The 25,935-nt window shown below is 44.5% G+C and overlaps 1 protein-coding gene across 1 annotated transcript in view; it reads right to left on the reverse strand.

Annotated features, from left to right (window-relative positions):
- The window catches only part of LOC126176470 (probable glutamate receptor), a 211,571-nt gene that overhangs the window by 12,879 nt on the left and 172,757 nt on the right, over positions 1-25,935 (reverse strand). The window contains exons 8-9 of the mRNA XM_049923627.1: positions 17,637-17,854; positions 4,431-4,690 (exon numbers count right to left, since the gene is read on the reverse strand). Of these exons, the coding sequence (XP_049779584.1) occupies positions 4,431-4,690; positions 17,637-17,854 (478 nt within the window). The remainder of the gene's footprint in view (positions 1-4,430; positions 4,691-17,636; positions 17,855-25,935) is intronic.

Genomic DNA, 25,935 nt, shown 5'->3' on the forward strand with positions numbered 1-25,935 from the left:
ACGTCGTGCTGGCCAAGAGATTTGCGGTAAAGGTAAGGAGCAATCCTGTAAAGTACTCCGTAAAACTAAATTATTGGGATTCCCTCTGGACCTGGTGACTTACATGTTTTCAACACTTTTAGTTGCTTCTCAACGCCACTCTATGTTCTCCATACGGTAAGCTGTGTGACAGACGATTTAGTACATCTGTACGATCCTCTTGTGTGAATAAGTTTTTTAAACACAAAATTTAAGACTTCAGTTTTCGTTTGGTGTCTTCTCTTGCCACACCAAAGTTTCGCTAAGGTGTGACGGTGGAAGCTGATGTATGCTTTGCCCACTAATCTTTTTATAGAAGCACGACTTTATACTAATTATTGCATGTCGACATATCTACGATCTTATTTGAGTTGAGAGGATGCCAATCTCTGCTTTTTATTAAACCATGATGTTTTTTTCTATTCTCAATCCACTTACTCGGCATATATTTCTCCAGAGCGCCATTTACAGTCAGCTTAAATTTTGGTCATAATTCGTCTATATCTGGAGCTAAATGACGTTTATTCATTGTCTAACAAGAGACATGTGGAATCCTACCTTAAAATTTTTCACACAGGAACAATACTCCAAAAGAAATGCATTGACAAAATTGTAACTGCTTACACTCACTGCAAGTATTTTTTTTAAAAAAACTGTTGAAGTTTCTCATTTTTGTCGCACAGAAAACCGCTTGTAACAGCGGTTTGTACAGCCCTTTCTACTACACCGTGGATCGGCGAATGAGTAGACGCAGCCGTGACAAGAAGACGAAGTGCCGCATAGCACGTAATCCAAAGTACACAAGCGCGAATTTTAATCACTTAAGCAATGCCAAAAGTGTCTCGAACCCTTCATTGTTTGAATAACTTGTAGTTCATATCGGCAGTTAAACTGTTGCTGCTGTGATTAGCAGAGGAAATGAAATCAAGGCAGTCTCAAAAATGGTTCAAATGGCTCTGAGCACTATGGGACTTAACATCTGTGGTCATCAGTCCCCGAGAACTTAGAACTACTTAAACCTAACTAACCTAAGGACATCACACACATCCATGCCCGAGGCAGGATTCGAACCTACGACCGGAGCGGTCACGCGGTTCCAGACTGAAGCGCCTTTAACCGCACGGCCACACCGGCCGGCTCAAGGCAGTCTATGATGTTGCATTATAGATGACTTACATAAATCGGGGCTTTAATTTGTTGACATTATTATTTTATAACAATTCCTATAGCACAGTTCTTATAATAATTTTTGAATAATAATATATTGCGAACACTGGAACAGTTCCTTGTTTATTCCCTGTAGCCATCACAAAATTGCAAGTGTGTATTAGATGATGAAAACAAACATTTTCTTTACACTAGGTACACCTGATGAAAAAGTGCATTTATGCACTTCACTGTAATTATTATTTTATTTAGACAGAACTGGACTGGATAGGAAATGGTCGTGGCTGCTGTTCTGTATCTTGTGCTACATACCAGGCATACTTGATCACATCTGTAAAGCTTGGTGATGCAAACTGACAATGCAGAAATGACTTAAGTTTGACAATACTGTTCTGCTGATAAGCCTGGAATGACAAGAGCTAACGGAAATTATACTGCTAGACAATTTTCTGAAACTATGCTTTAGACTGTTGAATTTTTTTTAAATTGTGGAGCTGAATCACATTTAGTTCCAGGTGGAGTCTAAATTATGAGAGTATTATGGTAAGAGTCTTTCCGTTGTCCTCCTAAAGACCGAGATGTCATTATGTCCATGCCAAGAGCGAATGATAAGAAGACGTTTTGGATGTAACATTGAAAAGCATTTTCTTCCATTTTTTCCAGATTTTCCTACGTCGATTATAAGACTGTTGCAAGTAAGTAGCTCTTTTTTTTAATTTTTGGCTCTAATTTGCCTTGATGCTACAGAAACAATAAGCCATTAACACTTATCACTGCAATTGTTGTATACGAATGTGTCATACCATCCATTGATTGTGCAAGCGACACCTCTTTTCTTGCTGTAAATGAGAATGCGCATTTTGCGTGGAACCTGACTGACTGGCTTTATATGCAGCGTTTTAGGGGATAGCAGGAAGTTTCAACTGCACGCCAGCTACAAATTTCTCTACAGTATTTCCTATTAATGTCATCTCTTTTACACATTTACTCGAGGTAAACTTCATAATTTTACGACTTCCTTTTCCATATAATTTCCTGAATCTGTTTAACCAGGTCAAAGGGCGTTAATCTCACTTGCAATTCAGAGCGCCAAATCTTGTACCTTTACCCCAGTAACAGTGCATTGACTTCCTTGAGGAGTTCTACATCTTTCGAATATTTTTTTCACACTTAAGCGACTTTTATGTTAGCGCATATTTCGTATTTTTTCTAAATCTTTCTTCCATTTCTACATGTTCAGTTTTACGAGACGAAACCGGCTTTGTGCACTGCGTATGTATGTTTTCTCCAGCCTTCATTTAATAAAAAAAATTATAGCTTTTTTCCCTCTCACTGAAAGTTATTACTGTAAGTGTCTTCCACGGGTTTGGTAGGTACTCTATTTTTGTTCTGGACTCTACTCGATACAAAAGTCATCATTTGAATTGTAGTTCATGGAATCATCCGAGCTATTTTCTGTTTCCTCTTATGTTTCCACAATTTCTAAAGAAATGTGGACATAATTTGAATGAACGTCCAATAAATTAACTAATAAATAACACATATGTAGGTCTTCAGGAGAAGTATGTAACTTCGACTGCATACCAGGTTCTCCGTATTTCATCTCTGTAATGTTGTAAACATTAACTGGATTCCACATTACTGTGAAACTCTGGAACCTACACAAAGACAGATGCTATTAGCAAGCATATACCAAGAAATCACAAAGATAATGATTCAGCTTAGCTCCATTATTAATACTTAGCAATACCGCAAAGGCAACTGCTAAATATTATGGATATTAAATCAGTTGCAAATTCGAACAAATAGTAACTACGAAAAGTTGTGCCAGAGAAACTGTCAAAGGAACCAGGAATTCGATTTACAAATTATGATCGCGTTGTGCCGTGTTATCTATTTATTGATGTGCTGCCAACCAAGGATATGCGCGTGTGCTGTCTGCTACTGCTACAGCTACGCAGGAGAGTACATTTCTCCAGCTGCTATGAATTTGGTAAATTTCAACATTTTAAAAAAATAGTTGTAATATTTCTTAGAAGCTACAATTTTGACATTGTATTTCTTTCGGTGTATTCTCGCATAAAAAATATTCATGGCTGGTTTCAACATGTCAGATGGGGCACTTCCCTCGTAAGTAGGATGCTAACAACTGCTCTGCTAGCATTCTCCATGGATTTATTAGCCTTAGTAAACATCATCGTTATAATGATATCATCATCATTAATCCCTGTCTTTGTAGTGGCACTGTCGATAAGGTTAGATCCGTTTGTAGCTATAAGGTCTAAAATATCTCTGTTCCAAGTTGGTTGTCAAACTAGCTGCTCTAAATAGGTTTTGGAAAACATGTACAGAAGTGCTTCACAAGACTGGAAGATGGAGATGGGGGAGGGGAGGGGCCTGAGGGCGTTATAGAAAAGGAGCCTTGCATGTGATGTCATGAGATGACGTCATAAATAAGGGTTTGTGGCTTGTGACGTCATGCATTTGTTTCTGGCATGTAACCAACTAGTGTATTGTGTATTGAACCGGGGATCTAGAAACGACGAAGAGGCTTTGTCCCCACGTAGCCCTTAGTGGTTCACAACACCACAACAGCCCACAGCAGTTCACCCACCCCACTGACGGCACACATCGAACCCAGGGTTAATGTGCGATTTGGCCCCCAGTGGACCCTCGGGAACTTTCATACTAGACGAGTTTAACCCCAAATATTTGCGTAGTAGAGTAATTATGGTATGCGGTACTTGGAGATAGTGTTTGCGCAGCAATCGCCGACATAGTGTAACTGAGGCGGAATAAGGGGAACCAGCCCTCATTCGCCGAGGTACATGGAAAACCGCCTTAAAAAACATCCACAGGCTGGCCGAGCTGCCGGGCGGATTCGTGCCGGGGACCAGCAAGCCTTCTCGCTCGGAAAGAGAGAGTGGCTAGCTGAGTGGGCAACCAACTAGTACTAACATTTGAACTATTCAAGGTCATTTAAGTGTGAAGTGTGACAGGTGCTGAACTACTGAAACATAACTGAGAAATTAAACACTTAATGCAATTCTTGCAGTTATCTTAGATTAATATGCCTATTCAAATTAGAAAGTACTCTTTTCCTATAGGCATCGTACAATGTCAGGTTATGGGCAGTCATGTAATTTACAGATATAGTGTGCTTTTTTATATCCATTTGTCCATTTTAAGGTTATTCTAGACGTTTCACTAGTTACTACCCAGAAATAGTAGCTAAATGGACTTACTTGTGGTTGAAGAGCATACTGTATGGACTGTCTTTCGCCAGTGCGATAGTTAAACTAAGATGGAAGTGTGTTGTGGGTAGTGGCACGACGTTGCACGAGATGTTGTCCATGATAGCATAAGTATACTCTTGAGGGATGAAGTAAGCGAACTTCTTTTCGCACACTCGCTGAAAGGCTTCGGCATCTGTTGCTGGAAAATTCTCAGGATCAGGCTCCATTAAACTGTTGTATACCAGCTGCATTGTTGGATCTGATGTGGTCTGCAACAAACAGAACGACGCCATATTGGAACATTTCTGTTTAGAGTGATCTTTCAATTATATTGAATATCATTGAATAGAAACACGTGCCTAAATTATACAACACTATACACTGTTGGCACTATTTTGCAGTGTGTTGAAGCAAATTGTCAGCATAATTGTTTTCTGTCTGTACCCCTTGAGTAATCCCACTGATATTTTTCGGTATAAATTTTTCATTGTGTGGAAAATGATGGAAGACAGCTCACACAATTACATGAAGGTTGTCCATAACATAAGGTTCCCAAGGACCTGCTGTCTCGAGGAACGCTGTTACGTGCGATCCGGTAACACCGGCGTGTAGCGTGGTTCACCTTTTCCGATTTCCCTCCCCAGTGAGCTGTCTGTAACGCTTAGTCTTGGCTTGGCAGCCTCTCACTTGCGTCTCACGCCAGGTGCGAATTACACTCTCTGATTCGCTTTTTGTCTACAGAAAGACTGCGCCTGTGAACTTTCATTCCCAGCTGTGTGAAGTCTATGGAGAAACGTGTATGTACACTCCTGGAAATGGAAAAAAGAACACATTGACACCGGTGTGTCAGACCCACCATACTTGCTCCGGACACTGCGAGAGGGCTGTACAAGCAATGATCACACGCACGGCACAGCGGACACACCAGGAACCGCGGTGTTGGCCGTCGAATGGCGCTAGCTGCGCAGCATTTGTGCACCGCCGCCGTCAGTGTCAGCCAGTTTGCCGTGGCATACGGAGCTCCATCGCAGTCTTTAACACTGGTAGCATGCCGCGACAGCGTGGACGTGAACCGTATGTGCAGTTGACGGACTTTGAGCGAGGGCGTATAGTGGGCATGCGGGAGGCCGGGTGGACGTACCGCCGAATTGCTCAACACGTGGGGCGTGAGGTCTCCACAGTACATCGATGTTGTCGCCAGTGGTCGGCGGAAGGTGCACGTGCCCGTCGACCTGGGACCGGACCGCAGCGACGCACGGATGCACGCCAAGACCGTAGGATCCTACGCAGTGCCGTAGGGGACCGCACCGCCACTTCCCAGCAAATTAGGGACACTGTTGCTCCTGGGGTATCGGCGAGGACCATTCGCAACCGTCTCCATGAAGCTGGGCTACGGTCCCGCACACTGTTAGGCCGTCTTCCGCTCACACCCCAACATCGTGCAGCCCGCCTCCAGTGGTGTCGCGACAGGCGTGAATGGAGGGACGAATGGAGACGTGTCGTCTTCAGCGATGAGAGTCGCTTCTGCCTTGGTGCCAATGATGGTCGTATGCGTGTTTGGCGCCGTGCAGGTGAGCGCCACAATCAGGACTGCATACGACCGAGGCACACAGGGCCAACACCCGGCATCATGGTGTGGGGAGCGATCTCCTACACTGGCCGTACACCACTGGTGATCGTCGAGGGGACACTGAATAGTGCACGGTACATCCAAACCGTCATCGAACCCATCGTTCTACCATTCCTAGACCGGCAAGGGAACTTGCTGTTCCAACAGGACAATGCACGTCCGCATGTATCCCGTGCCACCCAACGTGCTCTAGAAGGTGTAAGTCAACTACCCTGGCCAGCAAGATCTCCGGATCTGTCCCCCATTGAGCATGTTTGGGACTGGATGAAGCGTCGTCTCACGCGGTCTGCACGTCCAGCACGAACGCTGGTCCAACTGAGGCGCCAGGTGGAAATGGCATGGCAAGCCGTTCCACAGGACTACATCCAGCATCTCTACGATCGTCTCCATGGGAAAATAGCAGCCTGCATTGCTGCGAAAGGTGGATATACACTGTACTAGTGCCGACATTGTGCATGCTCTGTTGCCTGTGTCTATGTGCCTGTGGTTCTGTCAGTGTGATCATGTGATGTATCTGACCCCAGGAATGTGTCAATAAAGTTTCCCCTTCCTGGGACAATGAATTCACGGTGTTCTTATTTCAATTTCCAGGAGTGTACATACGACATGTGTGCAAATGGTACAGAGCATTCAAAGACGGACGTACAGACGTCCATGACGAACAGCGTTCTGGACGGCCATGGGTTTCAGACTAAAAGATTGCGAAAGTGGAAGAAACAATGTGGAAAGATCGAAGGGTGACGATTTGGGAGCTCTGTCAGATGATTCCTGATGTCAGCAAGACCTGCGTTAACAAAATTTTGACAGACTATTTAGGGTATGCCAAGGTTTGTGCAAAGTGAATCGCAGAATGCTTACGAAAGACCACAGACGGAAATGTGTGGACGCGGACCGCGAATTTCTTCAGGCCTTCGCAACTGATGGCGAGGAATTCTTGGACTCTGTTATCACTGGGAACGAGACCTGGGTCCACTACACAGCACCGGAAACGAAACAACAATCCCGGCATCACGAAAGTCGCGGAAGTTTATACAAATACCGTCTGCCGGCAAAGTGATGGCGAACTTGTTTTGGGACAGGAACGGGTTATTGTTGTATGAATTCCTGCTACCGGCACAACAGTCAGTGCTGACCTCTACTGTGAAACGTTGAACCTTCGCCATTGCGATCCAAAACAAGAGGAGAGCCATACTCACGAAAGCAGTGTGTTTTCATCAGGACAAGTGCTCTTTCACACATTGCCAGTGTCACAACCAATCTCATCAACTAATTTGGATGTGTTATTGTCACAAACGCACCCTACAGCTCAGACCTAACACCAAGTGACTTCTGTCTCTTATTTGAAGAAACACCTGGGTAAGACGCATCTCACAACTGGAGAAAAGATGAAAGGTTTTAAGCTATCTTTGTGACGTGGCGGGAGAGTTCTACGATACCGGCATACAAGACATGATACAGCGCTGGCAAAATCGCATTGAGATCAACGGCGACTATGTCGAAAAATGGATAAAAATCGAAGCTTTCCTCACATGTATTATTCAGTGCCAATAAACGTGTTTTTCATTGTGAAAAATAATTGGGAATCTTATATTACGGGAAACCCTCGTATTTTGTCAGTTTATGATACCATGTAGAGGCAGAACTCAGCAGAAATCATAGCTTCGACGCAGGACTGATGGACGGGCTACAGTCGAAGCAACGTCAGGGCCAGGTCGGCTGCTGTCTTTCTAAAGTACAAGTATCTCCATGCATTAGAGTTTTCACCGTCTAGCCATGACGGCAGGGCGCGCTAGGGCGTAATTACGATCTATAGACCACTATGCCGTACCTGTGCTCCGCTCCCTACTGGGGGATATTTTATAACTACCTACAAAAATAACGTATGTGAGCAATTTTCGAATTACAGGAATATGATGCAGCATTTAACGTTTATTATTCAATTGCATAACATTTTGCTACACGTCTACATCTACATGTACATGACTAATCTGGAGTTCACACTTATGTGCCTAGCGGGGGTTCACCGACCCACCTCCAGACTATTTCACTATCGTTCTCCTCTCGAACAGTGTGGGCGGAAAACGAACCGTGTGAGCTCTCACTTCTCGTACTTTGTTACGATGATCATTTCTCCTCATGTAATTCAGCGGCAGTAAAATATTTTTGTATTCGGTGGAAAAACTGGTAATTGAAATTTCATGTAATAAACTCGCTGTAACGAAATGCGCTCTTGTATTAACGACTGCCACTACAACTCACGTATCATATCCGTGACACTCTCTCATCTATTGGGCGATAATACAAATGGAGTTGAACTTCTATGATCTTTTCGATGTTCCCCGTCAATCCTATCTCTCAAGGCTGCCATAGCACGCAGTCGTTTCAGCAGATTTTCCGCATCTTCTAAGTGTTCTGCCAATAAAACAGTTTTTGATTCACCTTCCCCACAACATTTCCTGTGTGATGGTTCCAATTTAAGTTGTTCACAATTGTAATCCCCAGGTGTTTAACTGAATACACAACCTTTAAATTTGTATTATTTACCGTGTAACAGAAATTTAACGGATTTATTTTAGTACTCATGTGGATGACATCACATTTCTCGTTAACTATAGTCAATTGACACTTTTTGCGCCGAACAGATATCTTATCTAAAGCATTTTGCAATTGCTTTTGATCTTCTGATGACTTTCATAGGCGGTAAATGACAGCGTCATATACAAACAGTCTAATAGGGCTTGTCTTCTAAATCGTTTACGTATTCAAGGGAAACCACAGGGCCTATAAGATGTCCTTGGAGAACGCCGGATATCACTTCTGTTTTACTCGATGTCAATCCGACAGTTACTACGAACTTTCACCATTCTGGCAGCAAATCACGAATCCAGTCCCAAAACTGAGACGATACACCACAGGCAAGCAATTTGATTAGAAGTCACTTGTGGGGAACAGTGCCAAAATCCTTTTGGAAATCTGGAAATATGTAATCAATTTGAGATCCTCTGTAGTTAGCACTCATTACTTCGTGTGAATGAACACCTAGTTGTGTTTCGCAGTAACGATATTTTCTTATTCTGTTCTGACTATGAGGCAATAGATCGTTTTCTACGAGGTAATTGATTACGTTCGAACACAGTATATGTTCCGAAATCCTTTTGCAAATCGACGTCTGTGATATGAGTCTGTAATTCAGCAGCTTACTAATAGTTCCTTTCAAAGTAATCGTGTGACCTCTGCAGTTTTCCAATCTTTTAAGTTCAGTGGCCGGTTTTATATGATTGCTAACTACAGAACTACTGAATCAGCATACCCTGAATGGAACTTAACTGGTATACAATTCGGACCAGAAAACTTGCCTTTATTAAGTGATTTACGCTGCTTTTCTACACTGAGGATATCTAGTTCTAAGTTACTCACGTTGGCAGCTGTTCTTGATTCGGGCCATGGAATATTTACTTCGTCTTCTCTGGTGCAGAAATTTCGGAAAACTGTTTTCAGTAACTTCACTTTAGTGGCACTATCATCGGGATTGCCATTGTTATCACACTGTGTAGGTACTGATTGTGTCTTGCAGCTACTCTACTTTACATACGACCAGGATCTCTTTGGATTCTCTGTCAGAGTTCGAGACAGAGTTTCGTTGTGGAAACTATTCACAATGTCTAGCACTGAAGTCTGCGCTAAATTTAGAGCTTCTGTAAAACATCCTCAGTCTTGGAGATTTCGCATTCTTTTAAAATTGGTATGCTTTTTTCGTTGCTTCTGCAACAGGGTTGTGTACCATCAAAGATCAGTTTCGTCTCTTGGTATAAGCCTCTCAGCTGCTGTCTGTATAATTTCATTGTTTTTAAGCCACATCTGTTCTATACTTATATAGTTAGTCTGGTTCAAAATGGTTCAAATGGCTCTGAGCACTATGGGACTCAACTGCTGTGGTCATAAGTCCCCTAGAACTTAGAACTACTTAAACCTAACTAACCTAAGGACATCACACACATCCATGCCCGAGGCAGGATTCTAACCTGCGACCGTAGCGGTCGTGCGGTTCCAGACTGTAGCGCCTTTAACCGCTCGGCCACTCCGGCCGGCCAGTTAGTTTGGAAAGAGTAAAGACTGTCCCTTTGGAAGGCGTGAAGCTGGTTTTCTCTCCCTTTTTAAATAGATATAAACTGCGAAACTTCCTGGCAGATTAAAACTGTGTGCCGGACCGAGACTCGAACTCGCGACCTTTGCCTTTCGCGGGCAAGTGCTCTACCAACTGAGCTACCCAAGCACGACTCACGCCCCGTCCTCACAGCTTTACTTCTGCCAGTACCTCGTCTCCTACCTTCCGAACTTAACAAAAGCTCTCCTGCGAACTTGCAGTACTAGCACTCCTGAAAGAAAGGATATTGCGGAGACATGGCTTAGCCACAGCCTGGGGGATGTTTCCAGAATGAGATTTTCACTCTGCAGCGGAGTGTGCGCTGATATGAAAATTCCTGGCAGATTAAAACTGTGTGCCGGACTGAGACTCGAACTCGGGACCTTTGCCTTTCGCGGGCAAGTGCTCTACCAACTGAGCTACCCAAGCACGACTCACGCGCCGTCCTCACAGCTTTACTTTTGCCAGTACCTCGTCTCCTACCTTCCAAACTTAACAGAAGCTCTCCTGCGAACCTTGCAGAACTAGCACTCCTGAAAGAAAGGATATTGCGGAGACATGGCTTAGCGACAGCCTGGGGGATGTCTCGGTCCAGCACAACGTTTTAATCTGCCAGGAAGTTTCATATCAGCGCACACTCCGCTGCAAAGTGAAAATCTCATTCTAGATATACAGGGTGAGTCACCTAACATTACCGCTGGATATATTTCTTAAACCACATCAAATACTGACGAATCGATTCCACAGACCGAACGTGAGGAGAGGGGCTAGTGTAACTGGTTAATACAAACCATTAAAAATGCACGGAAGTACGTTTTTTAACACAAACCTACGTTTTTTTAAATGGAACCCCGTTAGTTTTGTTAGCACATCTGAACATATAAACAAATACGTAATCATTGCCGTTTGTTGCATTGTAAAATGTTAATTACATCCGGAGATATTGTAACCTAAAGTTGACGCTTGAGTACCACTCCTCCGCTGTTCGATCGTGTGTATCGGAGAGCACCGAATTACGTAGGGATCCAAAGGGAACGGTGATGGACCTTAGGTACAGAAGAGACTGGAACAGCACATTACGTCCATATGCTAACACCTTTTTATTGGTCTTTTTCACTGACGCACATGTACATTACCATGAGGGGTGAGGTACACGTACACACGTGGTTTCCGTTTTCAATTACGGAGTGGAATAGAGTGTGTCCCGACATGTCAGGCCAATAGATGTTCAATGTGGTGGCCATCATGTGCTGCACACAATTGCAATCTCTGGAGTAATGAATGTTGTACACGCCGCAGTACATCTGGTGTAACGTCGCCGCAGGCTGCCACAATACGTTGTTTCATATACTCTGGGGTTGTTGGCACATCACGGTACACATTCTCCTTTAATGTACCCCACAGAAAGAAGTCCAGAGGTGTAAGATCAGGAGAACGGGCTGGCCAATTTATGCGTCCACCACGTCCTATGAAACGCCCGTCGAACATCCTGTCAAGGGTCAGCCTAGTGTTAATTGCGGAATGTGCAGGTGCACCATCATGCTGATACCACGTAAGTCGACGCGTTTCCAGTGGGACATTTTCGAGCAACGTTGGCAGATCATTCTGTAGAAACGCGATGTATGTTGCAGCTGTTTGGGCCCCTGCAATGAAGTGAGGACCAATGAGGTGGTCGCCAATGATTCCGCACCATACATTTACAGTCCACGGTCGCTGTCGCTCTACCTGTCTGAGCCAGAGAGGATTGTCCACGGACCAGTAATGCATGTTCCGTAGATTCACTGCCCCGTGGTTTGTGAAACCCGCTTCATCGGTAAACAGGTAGAACTGCAACGCATTCTCTGTTAATGCCCATTGACGGAACTGCACTCGATGATTAAAGTCATCACCATGTGATTGCTGATGTAGCGACACATGAAACGGGTGAAAGCGGTGACGATGCAGTATGCGCATGACACTACTTTGACTCAGTCCACCGGCTCTCGCAATGTCCCGTGTACTCATGTGTGGGTTCATGGCAACAGCAGCTAACATACCAACTGCACCCGCTTCTCCTGTGACGGGCCTGTTACGGACCCGTTTGCGTGCTACGACCATACCTGTTGCATACAGTTGGCGGTAGATGTTTTGCAATGTGCGGCACGTTGGATGTTCTCTGTCCGGGTACCGTTCTGCTTACACCCTATAGGCTTCAGCTGCATTTCGTCGACACTAGCCATGGATGAGTATCATCTCCGCCTTTTCAGAGTTCGAATACACCATGGTCACAGTTCCTACAACACTACACTATCACAGACGTCTGGTAACACGGTGTACTACAGTTGGTCTGCTTGCGGAGACGAATGCAGAATAACAATAGCAGCAAGCGCTACATGCCGACACTGCGACAGCTAGACCAAACCACAACAGTGCACTACAGCCACACTCGTAAACACGGTCGTCATCGTAAACATGTCCTTGCAGATGCTGCTCGCCGACCGTGGCCCGTGTTTGTTACAACACGCAACTGAACGTCGGAGGTTTCAAGCGTCAACTTTAGGTTACAATATCTCCGGATGTAATTAACATTTTACAATGCAACAAACGGCACTGATTACGTATTTGTTTATATGTTCAGATGTGCTAACAAAACTAACGTGGTTCCATTTAAAAAAACGTAGGTTTGTGTTAAAAAACATACTTCCGTGCATTTTTGTATGGTTTGCATTAAACAATTACACTAGCCCCTCTCCTCACGTTCGGTCTGTGGAATCGGTTCGTCAGTATTTGATGTGGTTTACGAAATACATCCAGCGGTAACGTTAGGCGACTCACCCTGTATATTGAGTTTATTTTTGGTGGGCATGGATATTACGGTGTTCAGTCTCGTTACAACGACCTTGTGATGACTAATCACCTTATCTGTCATGTCTACTTGCTCAGGATTATTTGTTGCTAAGAGATCAAGTTTTTACTCGTCCGCTGATTTTTGTACTAATTTTTCAAAATAATTTTCGGAAAAAGTGATAGAACGATTTCGGGCGACGTTTTATGCCTTCTACCGAATTTGAAATGTATTTTCGCCAACATATCCAGATTAGATTGAAGTCACCATCAGTTATTATTGTATGAGTGGTGTACCTATACAGTTCATGAATTAATAAATTGATGAGACTTAAAAAAATTAAGACAGCTGGAAACATTTATTTATTAAAATCGCTAGGAACAACTGTGTTTTTTATAAAAAGAACAAAACTTGAGATTCGTGTCCGTTCAAAAATCAACATTTCATTTTTAAGGACATCGTATTGAAGCTATAAGCGAATATTTTTGTTAGGTTAATGCACATCATACTGCAGCTATAAGCGAATATTTCTGTTTGGCTAATGCAAAATAACGAAAGAAATTATCAACTAAGCACTGCATTCAAGCACAATACTCTTCTTACTAACAATCCTTAAAATGAACGTTTCAGATATAATACTTTCAGTATTGGGCAAAGCCAAAATGTTGTCCTGTCTCTAACATTCTTATCAACTTCAACTTTGAAAATGACCTTATTCTATCCGCTGTTTATGATCAAAAGAGACACTATATTCTTGTAAGTGAATTCGATACTAGGAAATCAGTATTTGACATTTGTAACCCTGGTTTGGAAGAAATGAGTGATGGAAGAAATCCGATTTCTCCAGAATCGATCTCATATTTCAATGGCAAAATTCCTTCAATCGTTCTTTTAAATTTTTTAGAGATTTTGCTAACCAAATGCCACACGGTTGACTGGGTGCCACTGGTAATTTCACTTGAGAGAATGCGGGATATGAGAAATGATTTCATACCAGCTGTCCACTGAAAAACTGTGCTACGTTAGTTCTACTATTATAAAAAGTCTCGCACCATAGTATTAAAACATTTTTTTTGTAATTTTAATTGTTAGTGGTGCCGGTCCTTTTGTGATACAGCCTAGGTAGCCTCCACATAAATGCAGACCTCTGACAGGCTGTTTAGAACTTTGTTCTTTCCAGCCAGATTCCTGGCAAGCAGGAAATAGGGCAAAGGAACACTTAATTGGTAATATTTTGAAAGGCTAAAAGACACAGGCCTGACGCAGTTCCAAGTCCTCACATACAGAGGCAAAACAAGAGGAGAAGAAACGCACTAAAAAAGGAAAGGAAACACAAGGAAAAGAGAACAGAAATCGAAGTGAAACAAGTAGGTAATCGTGACTGGCGGACCTCTTACCTAAAACCTGGGTGAGCCAGTCACCCAGCAGCACATTAAAATCCTCTCCCTAAAATCCGAGGCAGCAAATTGGACAGGACACAAAACCGTAAAACCTTAACCACAGTCGTTGCGTCGTCTTGCAAAATAGAGGGCAAATCCGGTGGCAAGGAAACCACCGCCCTCTGGTCAGAGAATAAAGGACAGTCAAGTAAAATGTGGTGGACAGTAATTTGGACGCCACAAGCACTGCAGATTGGGGGGTCCTCCCGCCGGAGTAAAAAACCATGCGTTAAGGGACTGTGCCTGATGCGGAGGCGAGTGAGGAGAACCTCATCCCGCCTGCATGACTGGTAGGACGTGCGCCATGGCCGCGTGGTGGCCTTGACCGGACGCAGCTTATTTTCACCGACTGCCAGCCACTCCTCTTCCCATTGACGCATAACACGAAAACGCAAAAGGGAGGTAACAGCATGGTAGGGGATGGCACATTCAACAACGTGAGGGAGGGAACATGCATCTTTGGCAGCCACATCCGCCAGTTCGTTTCCCCTAATACCCACGTGCCCCGGCACCCAGCAGAAAGAAACCTCCTTCCCCTGCCGTTGCAGGTGGAGTAGGGGATCGTGGATGTTCTGGACGACCGTATCCGCTGGGTACAAGTGTTGTATGATCTGAAGGGCACTCAGGGAGTCAGAACAGATGAGAAACTTAAGACTGGGAACACATCTCATCTGCTCCAATGCCCGCAAGATCGCAAACAATTCGGCATCAAAGATGGCAAACGCCGCAGGAAGCCGTAACTTGACGACTCGATCAGGGAACACAACAGCACAACCAACAGAGTCCCCCTGTTTAGAGCCATCCGTAAATACTGGTACATGGTCGGGATGCTGGTTCATTATCGGGAGACAACTCAAGTGTCACCTACAACCAATACTAACTGTTCCTGTATTGACCGACCAAGTGCAACAGGCATGGAACTCCATGCCACAACCTGACATCCGGCACCTGTAAACACAATTCATTCACATTTGAATGCCTGTCTGAATTCAACATTCTGGAGATTTCACTGCTTATTAATGTACCTGCATTTCACATTTGAAAATGGCTTAACTCGCACTTGCAATGTTTGTCACTTAAATACATTTCCTAGAGGAATGTATTCCCGAAATTTCATTACTCTACATTAATTATTTTTTAGTGTTGGAATTGTCCTTCTCCGCTAATGTATTTCAAGGGTTTTCCCGTACATCAGAACACCTTGGGATACTGTGTTACTAGGGTAGTTCCTACCATCGAACAAACTGCCATAGATGAATTGGTGGTGTGTGCTAGTTCATTTCATTTCTATGAGTGGGTGCTACTGACCCACCTGTCTGCAGTTCAGTTAAAACTGTACGCAATCTGCTAGTGTCCAGGAAATGGACCAAAGCACCACCGATGAGCTGAGCCTACCTCTTCGGTATAGGTTCTTGCATCGTACATGGAACACCCTATATTATTATTTCATGTTTGCAATGGAAAGACCTGTTGTTCATAACATTAATCAACTGTGACAACTGGTATTAGCGTCTTGAGTAATGTTGGTTATATTGCTTAGATAATGGTTAAAATACATCGTGATGTATAGCATCCATTAATACTTAAATTAGAGAAACAAAACTTCACTAAATGCTATCTCAGTATATTACATCGAAGAAAAGTAATATGGCCAAAAACATGAGTCTATATAGCTGAACAGAGGCTTTTCAGTTCGTCAGTGCTATGGGCATCACATTATACGAGGGTGGTTTGAAAAGTTCTCGGAATCATCATGAGAGATCAGCACTAGCGCAACGAGTTCTTCACGTGATATTCATTGGACTCTTGCCTATAATCACTCGTCTCGTCAGTGCTCTTGGAAGAGAGCTGTGGTGGTGACGTGACTCTGTTGTTGTTTCCGTGTAGTGATTTGCGAAGATGGAAAAAATCGAGATTGGAGCAATGATTAAGTACTTCATAAACGGAGGTATGAAAGCAAAGGACATTCTTGTCGATTTCCAGAATACACTGGGGACCCTGCACCTTCAGATTCAACTGTTGCCAAGTGGACAAATGAATTTAAATTTGGTCGGGAGAGCTTGGATGATGATCCGCACAGTGGTCGGCCAAGATGTGCCACTACTCCAGAAATGATTGAAAAAGTGCAAAAATGATCAGGGAGGATCGGCGATTGAAAATACGTGAAACTGCTCACGCTTGCCAGATGTCATCTGAAAGGGTATATCACATTTTAACTGAACAATTAGAAATGAAAAAAATGTCTGCAAGATGGGTGCCACGACTCTTGACGCTGGATCAAAAACGCATATTGGAACAATGTTGGGCCCGTTTTAGGAGAAGCGAACAAGATTCACAGATGAAACCGCGCGACCGCTACGGTCGCAGGTTCGAATCCTGCCTCGGGCATGGATGTGTGTGAGGTCCTTAGGTTAGTTAGGTTTAAGTAGTTCTAAGTTTAGAGGGCTGATGACCTCAGATGTTAAGTCCCATAGTACTTGGAGCCATTTGAAACTGGACAAATTGAACAGAAGACCCGCAAAAAAAGGCTATCTTCCATCACGACAATGCGCGCCCGCACACGTGTCGTCGCCATGGTAAAATTACACGAACTAAGGTATGAATTGTTGCCATGCCCACCTTATTCACCTGATATGGCTCTGTTAGACTTCCATTTCTTCCCAAAACTGAAAATTTTTCTTTGTGGACGAAGATTCACTTCAAAAGAAGACCGGCCAGAGTGGCTGATTGGTTCTAGGCGCTTCAGTCTCGAACCGTGCGACCGATACGGTCGCAGGTTCGAATCCTGCCTCGGGCATGGATGTGTGTGATGTCCTTAGGTTGGTTAGGTTTAAGTAGTTCTAAGTTCTCGGGGACTGATGACCTCAGAAGTTAAGTCCCATAGTGCTCAGAGCCATTTTTTCAAAAGAAGAGCTGATACCTGGAGTTGACAACTATTTTGCAGGTCTGGAGGAGTCATTTTCGAGAAGGGATCAAGACATTGGAGCGTCGTTGGACCAAGTGCATTAATGTACAAGGAGACTACATTGAAAAATCAAAAAAGTTTCAGTGATGTAAGTTATTTTGTTATATTCCGTTCCGAGAACTTTTTAAACCTCCCCCGTGTTATGGTGGCCGTGCATAGCAGCCATCATGCTCCAGACCAGTGTTGTAGAAATTCAGTGTATGAGAAACTCACGCTGAAGAAGCTGTGCTCTGTGGAGTTCCTCAGAACGCCAACAGTGTAACCCCCGTGCCTCAGCAGACCCGGCAGGTCATAGAAGGGCAAGTCCGGGTAGCGGACAGCCAGGGAGACCAGCACCGCCGAGTAGGCTGCGGGCACCGTCGTGGCCACCATCAGCACGCCCAGCAGCACCAGTCTGCCGGCGCTGCTCGTGCACGCCGTCTCGTGTGCACCTGGCAACACAGCGGAGGCGTGGCGACCCTACCAGGCAGAAGGCGACAGCGCTGCGCTGTTTGTACACTCATACACACCCTGATCGTCGAGTGTTAGCAACTCTACACTGAGGTGACAAAAGTCGTGGGATACTTCCTAATACTGAGTCAGACCTCCTTTTGCCTGGCTCAGTGCAGCAACTTGACGTGGCACGCACTCAACAACTCGCTTTAAGTTCCGTGCAGAAATATAGAGCCATGCTGCCCCTATAGCTGTTCGTAATTGCGAAAGTGTTCCCAGGGCAGGATTTTGTGCACAAACTGACTGATGCGTCCTTCCTTTCGACTCACTGCAATTAAACACGTAAGTAGTTTGTACTTGCCACACACTTCTTTATTACAAACACATGCTGTTAATGAAACCAAGAGTAACACGATTATAACAAAAGGCACCTGGCCTACAGAACCAGCAGCAGTACTCAGATTGGAACATTAATGCATTTCAATGTGACAGACCCAGATCTTTCAAAATTTACTCAAGCAATTTTCAGTAATTAAAACAATGTTCATAAAACCCCATTAATAAAATTTAACTGACATAACTGAATGTTTCATGACTTACATCGGAACTGGCTTCCATATCAAATTCTGAAACTGTTTCCATGGACTGATTTTAATCAATTGTAACAAATTAAAAGTATTATCAGATTAATGCACTCGACTAAGCTCCTCTTTAGTATTACTCACAGGTACGAGATTCACATACATTTCATGGCCAGAATATAATAATGGGATGTTAAACAGTCTTAACATGGAGCCGTTACAATTTTTACGTTGAAAATTAGCGATGGACGCGAGCAGACCGAAAGGTGCTACCATGTAGAAGAGATTCACGGACGAGAAGGTAAAATGGAACTATACTCCACTTTGGGCTACAATTAAGCTTCCAGAAAAGCACAACGCTCCACCGGAGGGTGGAAATGCAGAACACTAACAACGTAACCACAGACACCGATCCAGGCCCTTAAATTTCCCTCCTCCACCGTGATACCCCGATCGGAGTTTGCTCGCGTCCTCCACTGCCAATTATCTGAAACTTAAACACATCAGCGGCAGACAACATTGTGACGCATCAGAGAGACAGACATATCTGCCCAACTCGTTATAAATAAACCTTTAATTATACACAGTACCAATGAACTCAAGCCGAACTAACTTAGATGACCAGTAACGGCTCTTAAAATTTGATTAGCCAATCCTCTAAAACAAAGAAATAAAATAATAAAACAGGAACAGGCAATAGGAAAATTATTTCGGCCCGCTCTTGAACGTCAGTCACAGACTTTCGTACTACTTGGCATGACCTCTAGCTACGCATTAAGCACGGCTTCATGTCTATTTGCTGTGCGTAGCTAGCACTCCCTTAAATACCATCAACATACCAAGCGCACAGACCAAGTACAGTGACAAATAACTGAAACAACCAAGATAGTTTTCAGTGCACTCGGCTATTCAATTAACATGAACAGAACCCACTGAGAAACAATTCGACGACTCCAGTTCGTTCACTTTGAGTAACATGTAACAGACGCAAAGGTAACCCGTCCTTCAAATCTCCAGGAAATCCCAGTCACCATCGGCAAGGGATCTCCGTTGGAACGGCGAAACACGCCGCAGCAACTGCCCACGCTCCTTCGTCGTAAGGACTCGGTCACTCGCCAGCGCCACACGTCACTGTCACTCACACAGCTGATACCCGAACGCAAGCCCCTGCAGAGCGCGCGCCGCAGTTAAATAGCCATCCGTCAAAGATGTGAAGAAGACAAGCAGGCATCGACAATCGACTCACTACGATCGGGATGACAATCGATGGTGACTGGCGCCAGCAGCGCACCAGCTCAATGACTTCTCGATTATGTTCCACAAATGTTCGATGGGATTCATGTCGGGCGATCTGTGGGCCCAAATTATTCGCTCTAACTGTCCAGAACGTTCTTCAAACCAATTGTGAAGAATTGTAGCCCGGTGACATGGCGCATTGTCATCCATAAAAATTACATCATTGTTTGGGAACAGGAAGTCCATGAATGGCTGCAAATGATCTCCAAGTTGTCGAACATTACCAGGATCCACTCCATTCCGTGTAGACACAGCCCACACCATTTTGGAGCCACCACCGGCTTGTACAGTGTCTTGTTGACAACTTGTGTCACGGTTACTTGGGGGTCTGCGCCCCACTTGCACCTCAACATTTGTTCTTACAAGTTGAAATCGGGACCCCTCTGGCCGGGCTATGGTTATCGAGTCGTGTAGGGTCCAGGTAATGTGGTCACGACTCCAGGAGAGGTGCTGCAGACGATATTGTGCTGTTAGCAAAGGCAATCGCGTCGGTCGTCTGCTGTTATAGACCATTAACGCCAAATTTCGCCACTCTGTCCTAACGGACACGTTCATCGCACGTCCCACATTGATTTATGCGGTTATTTCACACGGTGCGGCTTGTCTGTTAGCACTGACAACTCTACGCAAACGCCGCTACTCTCGGCCGTTAAGTGAAAGCCGTCGGCCACGGCGTTGTCCGTGTTGAGAGATAATGCCCGGAATCTGTCATTTTCGACGCATTCTTGACGCTGTGGATATTAGAATATTGAATTCCTAACGATTTCAGAAACAAAATCTCCCATGCATCTAGCTCCAAATACCATTCCACGTTCAAAGTCTGTTAATCCCTGTGGTGTGGCCATAGTCACTTGGGAAATCTTTTCACATGAATCGCGTGAATACAAGTAAAAGCTCGGCCTATGCATTGCCCTTTTATACCTTGCGTACGTGATACTACTGCAATCTGTATATGTTCATATCGCCATCCTATGATTCTTGTCGCCTCTGTATTATGTTTAACCCTTTGAAGTACGCCAGTGTTCTCATCATCTTTCGACGAGTGCCTCAGTGCTAGATTACCCACTTCCACAATAAAGCACATCAGAGATTTTCTCTGCCTCGTGATGACTGGGTGTTGTGTGATGTCCTTAGGTTAGTTAGGTTTAAGTAGTTCTAAGTTCTAGGGGACTGATGATCATAGATGTTAAGTCCCATAGTGCTCAGAGCCATTTGAACCACAATAAAGCACAACGTAACATTCACACCGTGATGGACACCCTGAGCACGTCCAGCAACACTAGTTCGCCCCCGCCATGTATGCCGTTCCTTGCGGACTGGGCAGTTGCGTTCTCATCACACAGTTTAGCCGAAAAAATACAAGCTGAATGAATATCGGACTAGATTTGCGACTGGATTCAATACTTCCTTGTAAGTAAAATTAACATATAGCTCTTAACGGAACAAAATCGACAGATGTAAAGGCAATTTTGGCAGTGTCCCAAGGAAGTTTCATAGGACCGTTACTGTTTGCAGTGAATACAAATAATCTAGTAGAAAGTGTCGAAAGCTCTTTAAGACTGTTCACAGACAATGCGGTTGTCTATAAGAAAGTGCTAAAAGGAACTCGTTAAACTTCGGTTACACGATAAATCAGTCTAATCTAAAAGCCGTAAATTCAACGAAATACCTAGGTATTACAATTGCGAACAACTTAAATTGGAGGGAACACATAGAAAATGTTGTGAGGAAGGCTAACCAAAGACTGCGTTTTATTGGCAGGACACATAGAAAATGTAACAGACCTACTAAGAAAACTGCCTACACTACGCTTGTTCGTTCTCTTTTAGGGTACTGCTGCGAGGTGCTGGATCCTTACCAGATAGGACTGACGGAGTACATCGAGAAAGTTCAAAGAAACGCAGCACGTTTTGTATTATCGCGAAATATGGGAGAGAGTGTCACAGAAATGATACAGGATTTGGGATGGACACCATTAAAAGAAAGGCGTTTCTCGTTGTGACGGAATCTTCTCACGAAATTTCAGTCACCAACTTTCTCCTCCGAATGCGAAAATAATTTCTTGAACCGAATTACATAGGGAGGAAGGATCACCACGATAAAATAAGGGAAATCAGAGCTCGTACGGAAAAAAATAGGTGTTCATTCATTCCGCGCGCTGTACGAGATTGGAATAATAGAGAATTGTAAAGGTGGTTCGATGAACCCTCTGCCAGGCACTTAAATGTCATTTGCAGAGTATCCACATAGATGTAGATGTAGAAGAAAGTAGCAACGCCAGAAGACAGTATGAATTTGCAGAATGACCTGCACATGACTGATGAATGATGCAGGCTCTGGCAGTTGACACTGAACGAAAGTAAACGTAACAAATTGTGTGTACACAGGAAAAGAAATCTACTCCTGTACAACTACGTTGTTGTTGACAAATTGCTGAAAATTGTATCTATCGTGAAATATCTAGCACTTATTATCTAGAGCGACCTTAAGTGGAACGACCACATAAAACAAACAGTGGGAAAAGCAGATGCCAGACTGATGTTCGTAGGAAGAATGTTAAGGAAACGTAACTCATTCGCGAAAGAAGTGCTTACAAGGCGAATGTTTGACCGATTCTTGAGACTTGTCCATCAATCGGAGAAAATTGCCAGGTAGGACAGGTAGAAGACAGAGAAAATCCAAAGAAGAGCGGCACCTTTTGTCACGGGGTCGTTTGGTCGGCCGAGAGTGTTATAGAGATGCTCAATAAACCCCAGTGGCAGACGCTATAAGAGAGGTATCAAGGATAGTGCAGAGGTTTACTATTGAAATTACGAGGGAGTACTTCCTGGGAAGAGTCCGTCAACATACGAGGCGTGTTTTTTAAGTAAGTACCGCTTTGAAATTAAAAAAAATATGTGCTAAGATATCTCAATAATTTTATTTTTACATGAAAGCCTATACCATAATCTACTTTTCTACGTAATTTCCGTCAGTATTGAGGCACCTGCCGGCCGGAGAGGCCGAGCGGTTCTAGGCGCTACAGTCTGGAGCCGCGCGACCGCTGCGGTCGCAGGTTCGAATCCTGCCTCGGGCATGGATGTATGTGATGTCCTTAGGTTGGTTAGGTTTAAGTAGTTCTAAGTTCTAGGGGACTGATGACCTCAGAAGTTAAGTCCCATAGTGCTCAGAGCCATTTGAACCATTTTTTGAGGCACCTGTCATAACGTTGTACGAGTTTTTCAATACCCTTCTCACAGAAGTCTGCCGCCTGACTTGTTAACCACTGCATCACCACTGTTTTGACTTCGTCATCGTCTTGAAGACGGTGACCACCCAGGTGTTTCTTCAGGTGCAGGAACAGATGGTAGTCACTGGGCGCAAGATCGGGGCTGTACAGAGGATGATCTAGAGTTTCCCATCGAAAAGATGTGATGAGATCTTTGGTCTGATTCGCCACATGCGGACGGGCATTGTCTTGCAGCAAAACGATGCCCTGACTCAACTTGCCACGTCTTTTGTTCTGAATTGAACGGCGCCGATTGTGCAATGTCTTGCAGTAATCTGCTGCATTGATTGTCTCATTAAGAGGCAGAAATTCCACAAGCAATACTCCTTTTCTGTCCCAAAAAACTGTGCACATGATTTTCCGGGCAGAAATTATTTGCTTAAACTTCACTTTTCTGGGTGAATCTGAATGCTGCCATTCCATGGACTGTTGCTTTGATTCTGATGCGATGTAGGCCACCCATGTTTCATCACCCGTCTGTTTTCTCTCACCTTATTGTCCACTTCCTGCACCAGACATTCATTAACGGCCGCAGGACGCCGACTCCGATGTTCATCATGCACATTTGTGCGGCCATCTTTAAATGATCTCGCCCACTTTCTTACCATTCCATCACTCATAATGTTTTCTCCGTAAACTGCACAGATCTCGCAGTGAATATCGATCGCTTTTAGGCCTTTAGCACTAAGAAATCTTATAACAGCCTGTACTTTACAGTCGACGGGACTCACGATTATCGGAGGCATCTCACTCAGTACACAACGTAAACAAGGAAGAATGAGACTGTAATGGCGTCAGTGCGTAGACAACAGATGTAGGTACCCAGTGCGCATGCGCAGAACGTCGACCACAGCGCTGTGGCCGCGGTGTGGCAAAACGGTACTTACTTAAAAAACACGCCTCGTATTACTTCCTCCCACATACATCTCGCGAAATGACCACGACGAGAAAATCCCAGAAATTAGAGCTGGCACAGAAGTAGACCGGTAATCACCATCCTATGCGCCTTTCACGAGTGGAACAGGGAAGCGGGGGTCAGTCAGTGGACCAGGAGTAACCTCTGCCAACCATTGTCAGGTAGCTTACAGGATATTGTAGTTGCAGATGTAGGAAACAAAATGATGTGATTCTTCAGTTCATCCTGGAGTATTTGTAGATCGAACAGTTCACGGGTGTACTGCCGATTCGTAGTGTCCAACGGGCACAATTATTTCGGTGATCAGAAATGTCGCCGTCGTCGGGTGCGCTGACGAAATGAGCTCCTGAGGGCGCGTGGCCGACTTATGTACCTTGCCCTCGCGAGCCGCTCCGTTCGCTGTCTGCGTCCGCGACAGCTCGTCGGTAGTCGCGGAAATGCTACCGTCGGTGTCTGCGATTGCGTTGATGTAAGTTCTCAGTCCGCTCTGGTCGCAAGGTTGTTTTGTTTGCTGAGGGTCTTCTTAATTAAATTCACTGCTGCTTCCCAAGTCTTGCTAAGATTATAGCCGCAATCTCAGTTGATGAAATCGTCCCTGGTGAGAATATCGTCTAACGACGCTGTCCCAGTATTTGGAAGTCTGGGCCAAGATCCAGCTACATTCGTGTTCAGTCGCGTGATTCTTGGACAAACGGTGCTCTGCGATCACTGACTTGTTGGGATACATCAGTTGAGAGTGCCTCTTGTGTTCTCGGCAATGATCTTCGAAGGTGCGCACTGTCGGTCCAAAATACATCTTCCCACATTCACATCGAATCTTGTATACGCCGGCCTTCCACAAGCTGAGATCATCTTTGAGGCTTCCCAGTAATGCTCGCGTTTTTTTGAGCGCGTAAAAGGCAGTTTTTACTCGGTGATTCATCAATATGCGCCCGATTTTTCCCTACAGCGCGCCAGTGTACGGTATAAATGCACTAACTGCCCCTTCTCTCATGGCTTCTTCCGTTTTCATAGGTTTTACTGTTGTTGTGGGGTGGAGAGCGCGCCTGATCTAGGTGAGCGTTTTTCCGGAATACAGTTCTGAGGTGTTCCAGCTCCTGGGGCAGACTCTCTGCGTCTGAAATAGTGCGCGCCCTACGTACTAATGTCTGTAGTACCCCATTTCTATGCGAAGATGGTGCGAACTGTCTACATGCAAATACAGGTCAGTCTGCGTTCTTTTCCGATACACAACGTGACACAGAATGCCATCAGCTCTTCTCTTGACAGTGACGTCCAGGAATTGTAATCTTTCTTCTGCTTCGGTGTCCATAGTACATTTGATGTTGGGATATATGAAGTTCAAATGTGTACGGAAGTCAAGGACTTTGTCCCTTCAATGGTGCCATATGACGAACGTGTCATCCAAATAACGGCAAAACACGTGGGTTTCCATTTGGATGACGCCAGGGCTTCCTCCTTGAAGGGCTCCATAGATAAATTCGCGACCACAGGCGAGAGTGCGCATACGATTGCGACTTCTTCTTTTTGTTCATAGTCTCCAATACACCGAAAGAACGTGGATGTCAGGACATGGCTGAAAAAGTCGGTGCTCTTCTCGTCAAGTTACTGACCAATAAGCTCTAGTGACTCTCGTAGAGGTGCCCTGGTGAATAACAAAACGACGTCAAAACTCAGCAGAATATCTTGAGTCTTTCACCCTGAAGTTGTCGAGCTGTTTTACAAAATCTACACAACTACGGATATGACGAGTGCATTTACTACAAAGAATATTTAGGAAAAAAGAGAGAACACAGGATGGTACACAAAGACATACAAAAAACACGAACTCACACATAAAATCACATCAGCGAGGAGTGGCTGCGCGGTTAGAGGCGCCATGTCACAGATTGCGCGGCCTCTCCCGCCAGAGGTTCGAGTCGTCCCTCGGACATGGGTGTGTGTATTGGTCTTAGCATAAGTTAGTTTAAGTAGTGTGTCAGTCTAGGGACCGATGACCTCAGCTGTTTGGTCCCTTAG

Source organism: Schistocerca cancellata, chromosome 3, assembly GCF_023864275.1.
Source record: "Schistocerca cancellata isolate TAMUIC-IGC-003103 chromosome 3, iqSchCanc2.1, whole genome shotgun sequence".
NCBI classification, from domain to species: Eukaryota; Metazoa; Arthropoda; class Insecta; order Orthoptera; family Acrididae; genus Schistocerca; species Schistocerca cancellata.